The sequence below is a fragment of the Cherax quadricarinatus genome, chromosome 40 (genome assembly GCF_038502225.1).
Source record: "Cherax quadricarinatus isolate ZL_2023a chromosome 40, ASM3850222v1, whole genome shotgun sequence".
In the NCBI taxonomy this organism is placed as follows: domain Eukaryota; kingdom Metazoa; phylum Arthropoda; class Malacostraca; order Decapoda; family Parastacidae; genus Cherax; species Cherax quadricarinatus.
Window position 1 is genome coordinate 2168567 of NC_091331.1, and position 20000 is coordinate 2188566.

General features: G+C 38.8%; 1 protein-coding gene across 7 annotated transcripts in view; it reads right to left on the reverse strand.

Annotated features, from left to right (window-relative positions):
- The window catches only part of LOC128687351 (optomotor-blind protein), a 392076-nt gene extending 385911 nt beyond the window's left edge, over positions 1-6165 (reverse strand). For 2 of the 7 annotated variants that reach the window (XM_053774757.2, XM_070092604.1), the window contains exon 1: positions 4366-6088. In XM_053774757.2, coding sequence (XP_053630732.1) covers positions 4366-4814 — 449 coding nt within the window. In that variant the 5' untranslated portion in view covers positions 4815-6088. Of the gene's footprint in view, positions 1-4365 lie in introns of all 7 variants that reach the window. The other 5 variants (XM_070092606.1, XM_070092605.1, XM_070092603.1 and 2 more) reach the window with 5 other exon arrangements.
- Positions 6166-20000: the final 13835 nt, after the last annotated feature.

Genomic DNA, 20000 nt, shown 5'->3' on the forward strand with positions numbered 1-20000 from the left:
CTCTCCAGGGCCATCCCTGTGCGTAGGATGAGGTTTGCGGGTGTTTAACGCTCGTCGTGGTCCAAAGGTGACTAAAAACCACACGGTTGCAAAGGTAGTCAGCTAGCATGTGTGTGTGTATGTGTGCACCCGTCCAAACGAGCACAACTCCCACTCCCTGGACGGCTTACTATGCAATATTAGATGCGCACTCTTATACTTCTCACCCACCCTCCCTCTGTTAGCTAATACTACACTCGGGAAAATATTTCTGCGATAATATCCCCAGCAGCATTTTTCTAATTTAAAGGTTGGGTTTTAATCAATATTCTACATAATAGGGACAATTCAGTCTCGTGTTCAGTGCTCACATGACATCGGCGGGCCACGGAGCGGTACGGCTTTCTTATAAATAATCATAGACTGGACTCGCCCGCTAACAAACTGCCATCTCCTCGCCTGCCCAAACTACCTTCTAACTACTTAATTATAGTGTAAACGATGTTGCAGCTGATATTTAGCGAGCAACAATGGACATTCTTGTATGGTGGGATAAACGAGAAGTTTGAAATTCATTTTTATGTATGGTTTACGTATATATATATATATATATATATATATATATATATATATATATATATATATATATATATATATATATATATATATATATATATATATATATATATTATATATTATATATATAGTATATATATATATATATATTATATATATAATATAGTATACATATATTATATATATATATATATATATATATATATATATATATATATATATATATATATATATATATATATATATATATATATATATATATATATATATATATATATATATATATATATATAAAGGACAAAAGTACCTAGAAGGCTTCTGACACTTCTTCGTTATGATTACTCTATATTTAAGATAATTTGTTTTGTGATTCTTTAGCATTACGGTGGATGAAGCATTTGAAATATAAATGTTGACAAACATATCTTTACACATGGAATGTAGCAGATAAGCCAAGTGGAATAAAATAATTAATAAATTACAAAATCCATAAAAAATAATTGGAACAAAAAATCATTCAAACTACCTCAAGGAAAAACAAACACAAAGACACATACATAACACACACACACACACACACACACACACACACACACACACACACACACACACACACACACACACATACAGAGCAAGCCGAAAAAATATTCACTTGTAATAACTCAACAAGATTAAATAATTAATTGATGTTAAATAATGCTAGCTAAATTCAGACTGGCCTTAGATAGGTTAAATAGGATTTTGGGGTACAAAGTTTTGATAGTATATTATAAATTTACATATTAAATTAATTCACACGAATATATCTAGTACTGAATAAGGGAATTTATGTATATATATATATATATATATATATATATATATATATATATATATATATATATATATATATATATATATATATATATATACATATATATATATATATATATATATATATATATATATATATATATATATATATATATATATATATATATATATATATATATATATATATATATACAGGAATACATAATTGAGATTAAAACTGTTAAATATTCAATATAAAATTATTATTATTATTTATTATTATTATTATTATTATTATTATTATTATTCATGGAAAACGGTAAAACAGTACGACTCATTCAGTGCCTGAGGAATGGCATGTAATCAAGTTAAGTTCAAAAGAAGGGTATCAACAATTCCTTGGATCAAGAGCCTTTCGCCTGCATGAACGAACCACTAACCTCCCTTTAAGTGTTCAGTACAGGAATGATTTCCCTTCTGATGCCACACCCAGCCTTCTTTCCTATCGAAACTTTCCTACAATAAAAATACCCGAGTGTCGCATATTTGTCTTGCATATGTGTCTTGAACATGTGTTTTACATATGCGTCTTACGGATCAACCTGTCGGTAGTGTATATCATTTAGATGATTTATATGATTTGTGGGAATTACAGTTACTGGGAGCAGCGACCAGTCTTAGATTTAATCTATATTATTTTACTGTTTTTAATTATAATTATTATTATTATTATTATACGCAAGAAGCGCTAAACCTACTAGGGTCATACAGCGCTACTCTTTTTTAAAAACTAACCACTTTACTGACTTTAATTACTTAGGGAAAACCAACAGCCTTTCTTTTTCTACACATGACAGTTTCATGGGAGGTATATCTTTATATATATATATATATATATATATATATATATATATATATTATATATATATATATATATATATATATATATATATATATATATATATATATATATATATATATATATAATATATATTCATATATATATACATATATATATATACATACATATATATATACATACATATATATATACATACATATATATACATACATATATATATATATATATATATATATATATATATATATATATATATATATATATATATATATATATATATATATAATATATATATATATATATATATATATATATATATATATATATATATATATATATATATATATATTATATGTATGTTTGTATGTATGTATGTCGTGCCGAATAGGTAAAACTTGCAATTTTGGCTTAAATAGCAATGCTCTTCTTGCCGAATAAGGCAAGCGAAAATTTGTGTATGCATTAATTTAACACAAATCATTCTGAACCTAACGAAAAAATAGATATATTTCATTGTGTTTGTTTTTTATTAAATTATTGCAACCTTATCTAAAATATATTTAGTTGGATTAGGCTAAATTAAATTGCGCTTGCTGTAATAAGGTTAGGTAAGTTTTCTAAGGTTCTTCTGTTACAAAATTATTAATTTTTACATAAAATTATGTGAAAAAATATATCTTTAAACGTATAAGTGAAAATTTTAGAAAGGACGTAGTTTTAAATAAGTTCTTGCTAATTGATCAGTTTTACTTATTCGGGACGACATTTTATATATATATATATATATATATATATATATATATATATATATATATATATATATATATATATATATATATATATATATATATATATATATATAAATATATTATATATATATATATATATATATATATATATATATATATATATATATATATATATATATATATGTTTATGTTAATCTCTTTAATACTGGAAGACAATTAATATTTTTCTCACTTTAAAAGCGTTAAGCCCGTATGGTCCATGCAACGGTCTTTTGAAAGAGAATTTACCAGTTTCGAGATCTCGGTGCATCGCAAAAACAGTTTAGTTTGTTGATGCTGCGTCGGGGATACTCTTGTTTCATGCGTTGATTTAGTTAGTTAAGAGTTTTGGTCACTCGATTACACCACGGTCTGCATCTCAAGTGTGTAACACCAATCAAAAAAAATTAATTTTGATCCCTCGAATATGTATTAAAGTGTATATACCCCTTCTTGATGTATATACACAGAGATATGTTAGCTATTCTTATCATTTATTTAAGAATATATTCCTTGGATGCAAATCGCGCACTGCCGACAAGAGTAAAGAAAAGACAAATTTTCGTAAGCTTTTATTATGACGACGTTTCGCTCCCCATATTTACTTCAGTTTTTTTCACGCATAAAGCAAACATGCAATACACGAGAATGTTTATTATGAAGACTTTGCCCACGGTGGTGTTACATATGTGTTTTATTGATCAATTTGACGATATTGTAAACCATCAATGCTAAAAAAAAATTTTTTTATTGAGGTGAGTTACCATCGGTAAATCTTTTAAAGATTATCTCTCTATCCCTCGACAGAACGTTCCTCGCAACATTAAAACGTGAAAGGTGTGCAAAGTTGCTCTTTGACTTGCATAAATTTCATTACATACATGACAGTAGTGAATTAAATGAATAAATTTATCGTCTGTTGACGAACATAATACAAGAAGCAAATTATCATTATATAATTTAAAAAATTTAAGTTCTTTAATTTTTTGGATATATATATATATATATATATATATATATATATATTATATATATATATATAATATAATATATATATATAAATATATATATATATATATATATATATATATATATATATATATATATATATATTATATATATATATATAATATAATATATATATATACATATATATATATATATAATATACATTAATTATATAATGATTTGTTTCTCGTGTTATACTTGCTTGTCGACAGTCTAAGCCTTTGCGAGATACTTCCATTGGATTATAAATATTTATGATTATTTAATGATCAAAAGCAAGAAATTTGTGAGAGGCTGAGTGGCAGAGGTAGGCCTACCTGGCAGCCTGCTGGAGGCACTGTTAGTGCCAGTGAGGCTTACCTGCCGGACTTGGTGATGACCATCTCAGTGCCCAGCTTGTGGAACTTCTCCCACAGGTCTTTGCACTCGAGGGTCACCTTGGGATCGTCTACTACCCCGTCTTCCTCCGGCAAGAGTGACCGCAGCGGCCGCATGTGCGACTGGGAGAGCACATCCTCGGCGGTGGTGAAGGGATGTCCTAGATGCCCAGGAAACTTAGGCAGGAGACTGTAGGGGTTAGGAGAACCTGCGGCCGCTGCAGCTGCCGCCGCCGCCGGCAGCCCCAGCGTCGGGAGATACGACGGTGACTGGGTAAGGAGTGAGTTGACGCTGAAGTCTGTAGGTCTCTGGAGGAGGAACGGATGGTATGCCATGCTGCCGCCCACGCCCAAAGGGGTGAGAGGAGGAGGGGGGGAGTTGAGTGGGGAGTTGACGAGGTGGCCGAGCTCCTGCAGGTTGTCGAAGCGCATGAGGCAGGTGCTTGTGGGGGGGTGGGGGGATGCTTGAACACACTACACCATCACCGCCCCACCACCACCTCTCCACACCAACACATTCGTCCAACACCACAGTACCACCAACCAAAATCTCACAATAAACAATAATTCCTCGCACGATTTATCAAAAAATATCACAAGTGCTTTTATTATTTTTCCCTTGCGTTTCACTAGAGCAAACCTCCTGGCCACCTCCAGAGAGAGAGAGCACTTTTCGGGTAGGGTGTGTAAAAGAGTGAGCCTAGACGGGTGTATAAGGTGGCAGGAGGTGCAGAGGCGTGGTATGTGACACTTGGAACGTACAGGCTCTCAGCCTTCCTATCGCGCGTTCGCACCTACACTGGCGACCACCAAGTCATGACCGCCACACCAGCCACCGACACCCGCCAACAATACTGATTGGTCCGTCAACACCAGTTCAGCCAATGGCTGGGCCAGGGAGGCGGAGCATCCGCGTCCCGCGTCACACCTTCGGCCTGGCCGATTGTGATCAACTTCACACGCACATGACCGCAAAAAATCCACCGGTGGCTATTACTCAATGCTGACATTGCAGGAACTTCCTCTCTTGGGATCCACCACTTCCCGACGGGTTGCTTATCATGGCGAGGCAAGATCTGCTGGCCTGCAAAAATACTGAGTGACAGAGAGCCAGGGAGATTTCGAGGCAGCGAGGTGAATTAATCCGCGGGCGTCAGAAGTCCCGCCTCATGGTGCGAGCGAGGGCCGGATCTCTGCCTGTGTTATCAACCTCTACTGGAAATCTTCTCTACTGGCAATTTTCTCCATCAACTCTTTCTCACAACTTCCTCATTCCTTCAGGTCAAGGCAAGACAAACCTTAAAATCCCCCCCCTACTTGTGTGAGAAGTTCTGTGTAAACGAGAAGCAAAAAACGTGGAGAAAATAGTGGTGGAAGTGCAATGTAGGCGCGCGGGCCGGACAGCTTCAAGACGGTCTGGGCGGAGCTTATGACGCGGCCGCTGCCTACATCCGCGCCGACACCTCCCACCGCCACCGCTAGGGCCACTCCGGAAACTATACCCTTATTTCATCCCATTCCACCCACTCACTCAACATATCTCCTTCCAGTAACACTTCTTTTTGCCCTTAGAAGAAGATGCATCTGAAAAATACCCGTGGAAGGTGTAGGGTAAGGTCCAAATTCTGGCTAAAATGGATTGCCTGTTTTCAGGTACTCGTCCGGGGTGTCGTGGCGGCGCCCGGCTCAGCCAGTGAGGACGAGGGCCACTCACTCAGCGTTACCCGTGTTTACCACAGCCACTCAGCGAGCACACTCACCCCTCCTTCCACCGACACCATTGAGAGATGGACTTTGCGGATGTCAACAACGAGGGAATAATAGGGTTTGTGGACGCTGTGGTTTCATTTGTGGATCGTGTGGGCAAGGAAGGGTTCCACCCCCTCGACCAGAGTTCATTATAACACGTTTGCGTTACACTTCGCGAAAAATCCCTTCGCGGAGACTCAATTCCACGGTAGACCGCGGGAGTCGGAGGCAAGAACGCGAAGGATCGGTGGTCGGTCCCTGTCTGTCCCATCCAAGAAGCGCATTTAGAGCCTCGGGGTTAAGGTAGGTTACCGGGACCGCACTCAAGATGGCCGACAATGTCCTCAGGAGATACAGTGACATTCGACACCCTCCTCTCTCTCTCGGACCCCACTTGGACCATTCTCAATCCCCTAAAACCACCATTTATCCCCATTGACCTACTCTATTACCCCCTTTTCATCACACCCTAATCCCTTCATCACCTACATCGACAGAACGAGTGGTAGGAGATGTCATGGGGTGGTCAAAACATCAATCAGGAGTCATGTGTGAAGCGATCTTGAAGTGCTGGACATATCTCACTGGTATCTTGCCTGTGCTATCCAGATCTGACCGATAGTGAAGGTAATGCACTCCATCTCTCACTATAATTATGATGAAGGACTTAACATGTTTGTACTCCCTTCTCCAGTTTTATTTATAAAAGAAATATTGGCATGAAACTATATATATATATATATATATATATATATATATATATATATATATATATATATATATATATATATGTAAATGCACTGTAAGTGCTGTGTAATACACTACTGTACTTACCGTGCTTGTAGAACCCTCTTACGGGTTTAGCGCCTCCCCATCAATATTATAATGCAAACGATAAAAACACGAGATATTAAAATGATGGAACTAAATAAAGAAGGAGGTGTTAAAAAATAAAATAAATCTTGTTGCTGGCAATGATCATCCTTGATGATGGTGAAGGGCTCTTGATCCAGGGAATCAGTGCTACTCTACCCTTACTTTGATCAAACCCGGCTACCTTCCATTTTCCAGGCCCTGTATGACTCCAAGGAGCAGTGACCAAGGATATTTTACACACACACACATACTCATATATGTGTGTGTGTGTATGTATGTGTGTGTGTGTGTGTGTGTGTGTGTGTATGTATGTGTGTGTGTGTGTGTGTGTGTATGTGTATGTGTGTATGTGTGTGTGTGTGTATGTGTATGTGTATGTGTGTGTGTGTGTGTGTGTGTGTGTGTGTGTGTGTGTGTGTGTGTGTGTGTGTGTGTGTGTGTGTGTGTGTGTGTGTTTGTGTATGTTTGTCTGTGTGTGTGTGTGTGTGTGTATGTGTATGTGTGTGTGTGTGTGTGTGTGTGTATGTGTGTGTGTGTGTATGTGTATGTGTGTGTTTATGTGTGTGTATGTGTGTGTGTATGTGTGTGTGTGTGCATGTGTGTGTGTGTGTGTGTGTGCATGTGTATGTGTGTGTGTGTGTATGTGTATGTGTGTGTATGTGTGTGTGTGTGTGTGTATGTGTGTGTGTGTGTGTGTGTGTGTGTGTGTGTGTGTGTGTGTGTGTGTGTGTGTGTGTGTGTATGTGTGTGTGTATGCACTGAGAGCAGCAGTACATGTGCACTTGAAGGAATGTATAATTCAATATATGTGTGTAAATGTTAAAATATGGTTATAACCATAACCATATTTTTTAAAGAGGTGGATCGGTAAGCCAGCGGAAGGCCTCGGTCAGATGACCAGAAGCTCCAGCTGTGGGTCATCATATGACTAAGACCCATGCCAGGAAACACTTGTCCTGTTTCCTGACAAACCTTATACCTACCAATATGTGTACATTCTGAGACTCTCTGACTGGTAGTGGTGTCCTAGTTACATGTGGCCTCGGTGACCCTTGTTGTACTCGACAGGCTTTTAACTTAATTAACCAGTCTTGTTTACTGTCGGCCTAGCTTTATTTTTGTAGGCCGTTAGAGGGATGGCAAGAATGGGGCGGGAAAGAACTGGGGTAGGATAGAGCAGTGAAAAAAATGGTTGTGGGAAACAGGAAAAGAAAGAGAGAGAGAGGTAAGAAAAGTTAAGTGGCGTGACCACTTTAAGTGAGGTTTAAAGGAATGCTTTTTATTATCTATTATTATTTGCCGTCATATATATATATATATATATATATATATATATATATATATATATATATATATATATATATATATATATGTATGTATATATAATATATATATATACATATATATATATATATACATATATATATATATATATATATATATATATATATATATATATATATATATATATATATATATATATATGAATATATATATATATATATATATATATATATATATATATATATATATATATATATATATATATATATATATATGAATATATATATATATATATATATATATATATATATATATATATATATATATATATATATATATATATTATATATTCAGACAGAAACACGGAAGATAAAGTTGGTCCATTTATTTCGTCTCCAGACTGGAGTCCTCTTCTGCTGACGAAGAGGATTCTAGTTGGGGGTCGAAATATACTGACTAACTTTATTTTCCGTGTTTCTGTCTTCATGTGGGTTGTTGCCTGGCTCAACTGACCTTACTATTAGTGACAAATGTGTACCCTCTTTAACATTTACTTCCTCTCTGATTTTACTCAAGAGGATACAAATAATTATACAATAATTATACAGGTCGAGCCGAGAATGCATTGTGGAGTATGAATGTGACTAGTGACATGGTCCTCAGACAACAAGACAAATTGAAACCAACCAAACATGTCACCCGGCCTTGACGAGGTGCTTTCAAAAGGAATGTAAAGAGGAACATAGGAAACCATTAGCTAATCTCCTCAGTGGAAAATCGCAGTTGTGATAGCCATTTACAAGGCGGGTGATAGGTCCTTATCTTCAAATTATTCACCAATAGATCTAACTTCAAATGTGGGAAAACTGATGGAATCAATAACTGTGAATGCAATTTGAAGCCACCTTGCCTTAAGAATTTACTAACCTTTTTCACTAGAGTATTTGAGACGGGAGATCTTGATAAAGAATACGATATTGTGTATATGGTCTACAGTAAGGCCTTTGATGGCTCTACCCAGGAGACTGATGAAGAAAGTAGCGGCACATAGTATAGGAGGAAAATTTATATCCTCGTCAAATCATAAGCAAAAGAACAGTGAGTGTCCATAGATTTAGTATCGGAACCGTTGTTCACAATCTACATGAACGACTTAAAAAGGGGAATAAATAGTGACATGAGAAAGTTTGCCGTTGACACTAAAATGGGACCCTAGATCATTTATGATAAGGACACTAGAAAGCTCTTGGCTGGCCTGAGTAGTTGGTGCTGTGGTCGAAGGAGTCGCAAATCCAATTCAATGTAAACAAATGTAAAGTTTTAATCCTAGGAAAATTAAGTAACTTTTGTATTTATAATCTGAATAATATAGATCGTAGTCAAATGCAAAAATGATTTAGGAGTTCTGGTTAGAAGAAATTTAAAACCAAGACAACCGTGTATAAGTGTTGGCAATAAAGCCCATAGGATCGTTTTACATTAGGAAATATATAAATAACAGACGTACGAAAGTTATCGCTGAGATTCATATATCTTTGGTAAGGCCACTTTTACATTATGCCGTTTGGTTCTGGTTTCCAAACTTCAGAATGAAGTATGGAAGGCAGAGAAGGATTACAAAATTTATCCCCAGTATCGGAAACCTTTTCCACGAAGATGGGCTGAAGGCGCTGCATTTACACTCTTTGGAAAGACGTAGAATTAGGGCGTTCCCTGTGATCGTATTTGCTTCGACCTCCTCCCGTTTTTCTGCAACATTGCAAGGCTCCTGATGATGTGTTGATTACAACACGAAAGGCCTAGAGATATCATTCAACTCTCCCCGTGATTGTTTTGCATCTTGTATCAATTGTTCGCGATATTTGCATTATATATATATATATATATATATATATATATATATATATATATATATATATATATATATATATATATATATATATATAATAAGAAACATGTAATATCTTAATATGCAGTATAAGTACAGAGAAAAACATTATTATCCCAAGTACTTTCGTCCCTCACAGTATGAAGGAAGAGCAAAAGCAATAAGCCACAGAAGTCTAATATAACAAAGATGTGACCTCAGATGTACGCTCTGTGGGATATTTATTGCCTCACTGAGTGTGCGTAATACATTCCCTTTGTTTTGAAATCTTCAGTTAGGTTAACAGCGATATGTGAAGCCTTTCCTCAAGTTTTTTTAGTAAAGTTAAGAGTGAATTGTCAGGTAAAGGTGAATTTTTTTTATCATACCTTGTAATCCTCGCATATTTTATGTATTATGAACGACTCTAGTTCATACAATTCTGGACTTATATTCAAAAGGTATTTAGTACTATATATTTTTTATAAAGCTTAATTCTATTATAATTCGTTTATCCATAAATTTTCTTGCTACAAATTACCCAGTTTTTTGTTTTAAATCAGTGGTATTGTTAAAAAAAATTACATTAATAAACATAGAATTAGACTTTTGTTTAGTTTTAAAATGTTTTATTTATGGTGCTGTAATATTATTTTTAAGGCCTTTTCGAGTTTTTCCCAAAATATAATTTATTGTATTTTTTACCAGAAATCTTGTAGACACAGCCATCAGCGTTTTGGGGGAATTCTTAATCAAATTGATTTTACGACATCAAGATTTTTAACCATAACTTTGATTCTGAAATTCCTAATTTGAGAAGAAATATCAAAAAAACTTTCATGATATAACATAACCAACATATTTATTGCTTGAATATGGTTCCTGGTGAATGGGAGGTAATCAGGTTCAATCCAAGGAAGGGAAGGATAGTTCCAGTTCCTGGGAACAAGAGTCCTGTAACGACATCCATGCACCTCCATCCCTCCCTCCCCCGACTGTGTCTGCTGGATCATCCAGCACTGGCTGTGGTTCAAAGGACGTTTGAAGGTTCGATATTGCGATCAAGAGTGTTCTGAGATTTAACTTTCATGTTAGTTCAGTTTGAGGATTTAGAATGCATTAGGAGCTAGCTTAGCCGGGTTAGATCATCTAAGAATGTCTTGTGGGAATTTAGAAACAAATTCGAGAAAAATATGGTGGAGTTGAAACACACTGAGAGTTAGTTTTACTGTTTTTTCTAGGATAAATAATGGCTTCACATGGATGCTAATCATACACGACTTGTGAATGAACGGGTAAAACTGGAAAAAGTTGAAGAGGGTAGGAGTGTCAGGGAGAGGGGAAAGAAAATGGTTATATACAGCAACTTAAAGATGTGTCTAACTCAGGAATAATCGCAAATAAAGAAGAGTAAAAATAAAAACGTCTTTTAGATTTGAGAAGTGTCAGTAAATGTAATCCTTGTTAATAAGAGAAGAAAATTAAGCAGCTTTAAAACAGAAGGACAATAAGAAACAGAAAAAAAAAGATGATTAGCAGTTTCAGGACGTTGGTAGTGACGGAGGACAATATGTTCTGATGCCCTCCTAAAATTTACATAATGTGTACTCCAAAAAAAATTTTTATTTAGCGCAAAGTATTATATATATATATATATATATATATATATATATATATATATATATATATATATATATATATATATATATACATATATATATATATATATATATATATACATACATACATACAGACAGACATACATATATACATACATACATACAGATATACATGTATATGTACAGATATACATATATACATACACACACACACACACACACACACACACACACACACACACACACACACACACACACACACACACACACACACACACACACACACACACACACACACACACACACACACACACAGCGCTATAATCAAGCGCTTTTAATTTCGTATGTAAAACTATCAAGAAATGTCAAAGAAAAGACGAGAAAATTCCCATATATTCAATATGTCTTGTGAGTGAGTCTGGGCTCATTATGACATCCTGGACTCACAGGTGAGGGGGGGGGGGGGGGGGGGGGGGGAGGGGGGGGGGGGGGGGGGGGAGGGGGGGGAGGGGGGGGAGGGGATTTTCAACATACACTTCACAGATGACAAAACTCTTTGGAGTGATGACATAAATTTCCTTCTTTTTTCTCTTTAAGCTCCTTGAGGAGGTGTTCAGCTTTAATGAGGTTTCTCCGGTGTTCTTGTAGTTACGGAGGATCGAGCCCACAGCACTCCGGGTGCTGGGCAACGCCCGCTGTGTGACACTTAAGGGTCTAGCACCCTCGTCTCCCACTGCAAGGAAGGAAGAAGGAGGATGGGGTGACCTTGATGCCGGTGAAGGGCTCTTGATCCGAGAGACTGGAGCTACCCTCCCCTTTGAGGGATTTATTTTATTCGTCAAGGGGGAAAAATGGTGACCTTCTCAAAAGAGCTTTTCCTTATTTGACCGAGACCAGTGGAGCTTTACGGTCGTGGAACCGAGACCAGTGGAGCCTTACGGTCATGGGACGGAGACCAGTGGAGCCTTACGGTCATGGGACGGAGATCAGTGGAGCCTTACGATCATGGGACGGAGACCAGTGGAGCCTTACGGTCATAGGACAGAGACCAGTGGAGCCTTACGGTCATGGGACGGAGACCAGTGGAGCCTTACGGTCATAGGACAGAGACCAGTGGAGCCTTACGGTCATGGGACGGAGACCAGTGGAGCCTTACGGTCATGGGACGGAGACCAGTGGAGCCTTACGGTCATGGGACGGAGACCAGTGGAGCCTTACGGTCTTGGGACGGAGACCAGTGGAGCCTTACGGTCTTGGGACGGAGACCAGTGGAGCCTTACGGTCTTGGGACGGAGACCAGTGGAGCCTTACGGTCATGGGGACCAGTAAAGCCCCTCGCTTACGGGAAGTGTGCATATATTTTTTTTGTAAACATAACCGGGAAGGGTTAGTTAAAGTTGTTAGATTTAAAACACATTATGGGCAGCCCAAGGGTCGTTAAGGCTGAGGATCACCCGTAACATAACGAGCCTAAGAGAATCACAATCACACACACACACACACACACACACACACACACACATACACACACACACACACACACACACACACACACACACACACATACGCGCCTCTGAATGTATTTTGTGCTCTGCGACGTGTACATCTTCAGGTGTGTGTTTCACCCCACATTGGAGCTTTGTCGCGACTTTCATAAAACTCCACTGTGATAAAGCTCCACTGTGGGTGATAAAGCTCCACTGTGGGCGATAAAGCTCCACTGTGGGTGATAAAACTCCGCTGTGGGTGATAAAGCTCCACTGTGGGTGATAAAGCTCCACTGTGGGTGATAAAGCTCCACTGTGGGTGATAAACCTCCACTGTGGGTGATAAAGCTCCACTGTGGGTGATAAAGCTCCACTGTGGGTGATAAAGCTCCACTGTGGGTGATAAAGCTCCACTGTGGGTGATAAAACTCCGCTGTGGGTGATAAAGCTCCACTGTGGGTGATAAAGCTCCACTGTGGGTGATAAAGCTCCACTGTGGGTGATAAAGCTCCACTGTGGGTGATAAAGCTCCACTGTGGGTGATAAAACTCCGCTGTGGGTGATAAAGCTTCACTGTGGGTGATAAATCTCCACTGTGGGTGATAAAGCTCCACTGTGGGTGATAAAGCTCCACTGTGGGTGATAAAGCTCCACTGTGGGTGATAAAGCTCCACTGTGGGTGATAAAGCTCCACTGTGGGTGATAAAGCTCCACTGTGGGTGATAAAGCTCCACTGTGGGTGATAAAACTCCGCTGTGGGTGATAAAGCTTCACTGTGGGTGATAAAGGTCCACTGGGCGATAAAGCTCCACTGTGGGTGATAAAGCTCCACTGTGGGTGATAAAGCTGCACTGTGGGTGATAAAGCTCCACTGTGGGTGATAAAGCTCCACTGTGGGTGATAAAGCTCCACTGTGGGTGATAAAGCTCCACTGTGGGTGATAAAGCTCCACTGTGGGTGATAAAACTCCGCTGTGGGTGATAAAGCTTCACTGTGGGTGATAAAGGTCCACTGTGGGCGATAAAGCTCCACTGTGGGTGATAAAGCTCCACTGTGGGTGATAAAGCTCCTCTGTGGGTGATAAAGCTCCACTGTGGGTGATAAAGCTCCACTGTGGGTGATAAAGCTCCACTGTGGGTGATAAAACTCCGCTGTGGGTGATAAAGCTTCACTGTGGGTGATAAAGGTCCACTGTGGGCGATAAAGCTCCACTGTGGGTGATAAAGCTCCACTGTGGGTGATAAAGCTGCACTGTGGGTGATAAAGCTCCACTGTGGGTGATAAAGCTCCACTGTGGGTGATAAAGCTCCACTGTGGGTGATGAAGCTCCACTGTGGGTGATAAAACTCCACGGTGGGTAATAAAGCTTCACTTTGGGTAATAAAGCTTTACTGTGGATATAACGCTCTACCGTGGACATGAAGTTCCACTGTAGGTGATAAAGCTTCACTGTGGGTAATAAAGCTTCATTGTGGGTGGTAAAGTTTCAGTGTGGGAGACAAAGTTCAACTTTACTGTGGATGATAAAGCTCCACTGTAGGTGATAAAGCTTCACTGTGGGCAATAAAGTTCCACTCTGGGTGATAAAGTTCTACTGTGGGTGGGCGTGGGAGTGTAGTAGACGCTGTTCCCACCACTCCAGAAGTCTCCTGGTTACGGCATGGATACGAGCGTCCACCAGCAGCAGTAGTGGTGGTGGAGGAGGCGGCGTCCACCAGCAGCAGTAGTGGTGGTGGAGGAGGCGGCGTCCACCAGCAGCAGTAGTAGTGGTGGAGAAGGTGGCGTCCTGTGCTTAAAGAGGTCACTAGGGCGCCTTTAAGAGCGTCCATCCCTAAGTTTTATGAGCACCGCTGCGGCCCTTACATCCTGGAGCTGAAGACCTCTGGCGGAGGCTTCGCGCACACACTGTCGGTGGCACACACTTCAGAGCACCCACACTGGCGGTGGCACACACTTCAGAGCACCCACACTGGCGGTGGCACACACTTCAGAGCATGCACTCTGGCGGTGGCACACACTTCAGAGCATGCACTCTGGCGGTGGCACACACTTCAGAGCATGCACTCTGGCGGTGGCACACACTTCAGAGCACGCACTCTGGCGGTGGCACACACTTCAGAGCACGCACTCTGGCGGTGGCACATACTTCAGAGCACCCACACTGGCGGTGGCACACACTTCTGAGCACCCACACTGGCGGTGGCACACACTTCAGAGCACCCACACTGGCGGTGGCACACACTTCAGATCACCCACACTGGCGGTGGCACATACTTCAGAGCACCCACACTGGCGGTGGCACACACTTCAGAGCACCCACACTGGCGGTGGCACACACTTCAGAGCACCCACACTGGCGGTGGCACACACTTCAGAGCACCCACACTGGCGGTGGCACATACTTCAGAGCACCCACACTGGCGGTGGCACACACTTCAGAGCACCCACACTGGCGGTGGCACACACTTCAGAGCACTCACACTGGCGGTGGCACACACTTCAGAACACACACTTGCTGTGGCACGCACTTCAGAACACACACTTGCTGTGGCATTTACTTCAGAGTACACAATAGCGGAGACAAGCACTTTATTCCGCCATGATTTTGAGATGGACTTGCCTTGTATGGGCCAGTAGGCCTTCTGCAGTGTTCACCCATTCTTATGTTCTTATGTTGTGTCTTCAAGAAATACTATGTTGTTAGACCAGCGTATATATACCAGGTTTCCCACACCATGACGTCATTACCCATATACCAGGTTATAATTATAAGAGATAACAGGAGGTAAAATGGATAGTTAAATTTAACAGAAGATCACCTGCCTGACTGATGTTAAACTAAACAAAAGCCATTCTTAACAAGGTAAGGGAAAATAAGTTCAGTACTCAGAGAAATGAGCGTGACACCTTTGTTGTTTGTTATTATTTTTATGGATATTACTGAAATTAGTGTGAAAGTCGCCTTAGTAGATGACAGAAGAATTATTACCGTCTGTCAGCCAATTCTTCCAGTCACAAATGATGTTCACTGGTGATAATCTTCAGCTGGATACATATGGAAAGAAGTCAGAACTTCATAACGAGCACAGGACACAAAACTCAGGAATAGTAATGTTATTTGACTAAATAAACAGGTTAGGTGAGATTCGTCAGGAAACAGGACAAGTGTTTCCTGATGCGGCTCTTAGTCATATTAATAAATAAACAGAAACCTCAAACGAAGCCAGAGATGATGCTCTTTAAGTCACTATGGACTGGAATACTGTTGTGCACTAACAGTTCCTTTTAATATGACAGATCTGGAGAACAGACAGAAAACCTTCACTGCCTGTATAAATTCGGTCAAACACCTAAATTATTAGGCAGACTTGAAGTCCTCTGAATTGTGCTCCCTTTACAAAGGCAAGAAAGATGTCTCATAATTTACACCTGGAAAATTTTAGTTGCTCGGTCTCAAATTTGCACACTGAAATTACTTCCTAAGATAGCTAGAGGCTTGGCAAACGGTACAAAATACCTCTAATGAAAAGTATGGGCGGAATGAGCAAACTAAGAGAATAAAGTGTAAATGTACCAAGACTTTTCAACACCTTTCATGCACACACAAGAAAAATTACCTGCACACTTCCAGCTGTCTTCACGAGGGAACTGGTGAAGTTCCTCTTGTTAATAAGTCTTGATCAACCGGCTGTAGTGGCTACCCTGGACTGTGTGTGGCCAGTACCAAAAGCCTGTTTGATCAGGCCATCAACAAGAAGGCCTTCAGTTAACCACCAACTCACTTCAAACCACCACAAACACACACACTTGCGGTGGCACACACTTCAACCCACCACCAACGCTCACTAGTTGAGCTTCTGATATTCATTAATTATTATCAAAGTATAACTTGTCAACTTGGTATCATCCCCTCAGTACAACTTGGTATCCTCTACTCACTTCAGCTGGGTATCCTCTCTTCACTTCAGTTTGGTGTCTCCCCCTCACTTTAGTTTGATAACTTCCTATCATTTCAACTAGATATCTTCTTCTCAACTTCAGCTTCCTCAGTGTATCTGCTGCTGAATTATCCGAGCGATAACCACACTTATACAGTCATTACACTTATACAATCCTTACGCATACAATATACGCATACAGTCATGCCATGCACTCACGCCATTCATGCAGTCATTACACTTATACAATCATATCGCTTATACAATCACGTAATTCACACCATAGAATCATACTAGTTACAATCGTACTACTTGTATAGTAATACAACTGATACAGGTATATCTTAAATATTATTAGCGTATTTTCTAATCCACTGAGGTCGTAAAACATTCACTGTTCAAAGCATTAATGTTCACGTGTTCAAATAATAATCGTGAACAATAATGTTCTTCAGAAGTTATCAACAATGTGGAACCACAGGCATCATTTTTTTTATATAAATATTATTGCTTAGTTTGTCAGGTATGAAGCTTATCGACTCCACGAGGGTCATTAAAACTGCAGCTCACCTGTCCACCACCAGTTAACGATACCATTTCCCCCCCCCCAAAAAAAAAAATTGAGATTAATGTAAATCCGCAGTGAATATACACTGACAATTATACGTCTGTCGCTGTAGTATATACCTTGAGAGATAATACGCCTCTTAGTGTATATATATATATATATATATATACACACACAGAGAGATATATACCTTGCGTTGATGTCTGTTGTGCATCGCACTAAACAGAATCCACTCAACACCGCGATATAAATTACTAGAAACAAATCAATATATATCTTGAGGGTAATGCAAGGTTTTGTGATGTGATTGACATTAATTCTACAGTGGTGGTATTTACCCAACAGAACTCATCACAAAGTATTATGAGGGTCAAAATAAACTTTATTGGTTTGATTTAGATAACAGCCTGACGGAGATCACATCAAATCCAGCGCACCTGCTTCCACACTGTTATTATTATCTCTCTAGGTAATTGGACTACGAAATTTTAAAAAATAATAGTCCATGTCTGATATATATATATATATATATATATATATATATATATATATATATATATATATATATATATATATATATATATATATACAGAGGTGTATATAGGTGTATGTCTCTCAGTGTATGTATACCGTGTATGTATTAGGTATTAAAATATCCTTCAATAGTTGTGTATAGGTGATATGTAGCCTTAATGACCCCTGGTGTAGTAGATGGACTTTCAACCCAAGACAGCACGGCAATAAATACCACACAGTATAATACGCATCGAGACGGTTTATCTTTCGATGTATATACACCGTGAGTTTACTTTATACCCACTTCAGAAATTAATGTGCACTTCACATTAAGTGGTTCATGGCACTGCAGCCTTAATGGTCCTCTTGCAGTGGGAACACTTTAATGACCCTCGTTAATAATTAGACTTTAATGACCCTCGTTAATAATTAGACTTTAATGACCCTCGTGCAGTGGATATACTTCAGTAATAATAATAATAATAATAATAATAATAATAATAATAATAATAATAACATCAATAGTAATAATAATAAGGACTATTATAATTATGACTATTACGAGGAAGGAAGGAATAAGCGAGTTAATAGATTCCGTCTCTGGAGGAGCACAGAACAAGGGGAGATATAATCATAACATGCAAAATACCCCGTGACACCGACAACGCAGACAAGGAAAGAGACTTTACGAGGGATGGGAGGGCTTTCGATCCCAGCAAAGTGAACTGCCCCCTCACCCCAACTTCTCCTGGATCAAATCTCAGTGTCTCATGGGAGGATCAGCGACAGTGAGACGCACATCACTACGACGTAAACGACCAAGTCAGAAAGGCGACAAAAACGTTGTACAACGACTAAAAAGGTTACACAGCTACAAAATTATACGACGACAATGAGGTTACGTAATGACGAAAAGACTTGTTACATGACAATGAACTTACACAACGACGTGTAAGGTTAGATAACGACCAAAAGAAAACAGCAACAAAAATCTAGGTAAAGACAAAATTAAAGATAGAGAACGACAAGCTAGATAACGATACAGCATTGAGGACGACAAGCTAGATAACGATAAAGCATTGAGAACGACAAGCTACATAACGATAAAGCATTAAGAACGACAAGCTAGATAATGATAAAGCATTGAGAACGACAAGCTAGATAACGATACAGCATTGAGGACGACAAGCTAGATAATGATAAAGCATTGAGAACGACAAGCTAGATAATGATAAAGCATTGAGAACGACAAGCTAGATAATGATAAAGCATGGAGAACGACAAGCTACATAACGATAAAGCATTAAGAACGACAAGCTAGATAATGATAAAGCATTGAGAACGACAAGCTAGATAACGATACAGCATTGAGGACGACAAGCTAGATAATGATAAAGCATTGAGAACGACAAGCTAGATAATGATAAAGCATTGAGAACGACAAGCTAGATAACGATACAGCATTGAGGACGACAAGCTAGATAATGATAAAGCATTGAGAACGACAAGCTAGATAACGATAAAGCATTGAGAACGACAAACTAGATAATGATAAAGCATTGAGAACGACAAGCTAGATAACGATTAAGCATTGAGAACGACAAGCTAAATAACGATAAAGCATTGAGAACGACAAGCTAGATAATGATAAAGCATTGAGAACGACAAGCAGGATAACGATTAAGCATTGAGAACGACAAGCTAGATAACGATA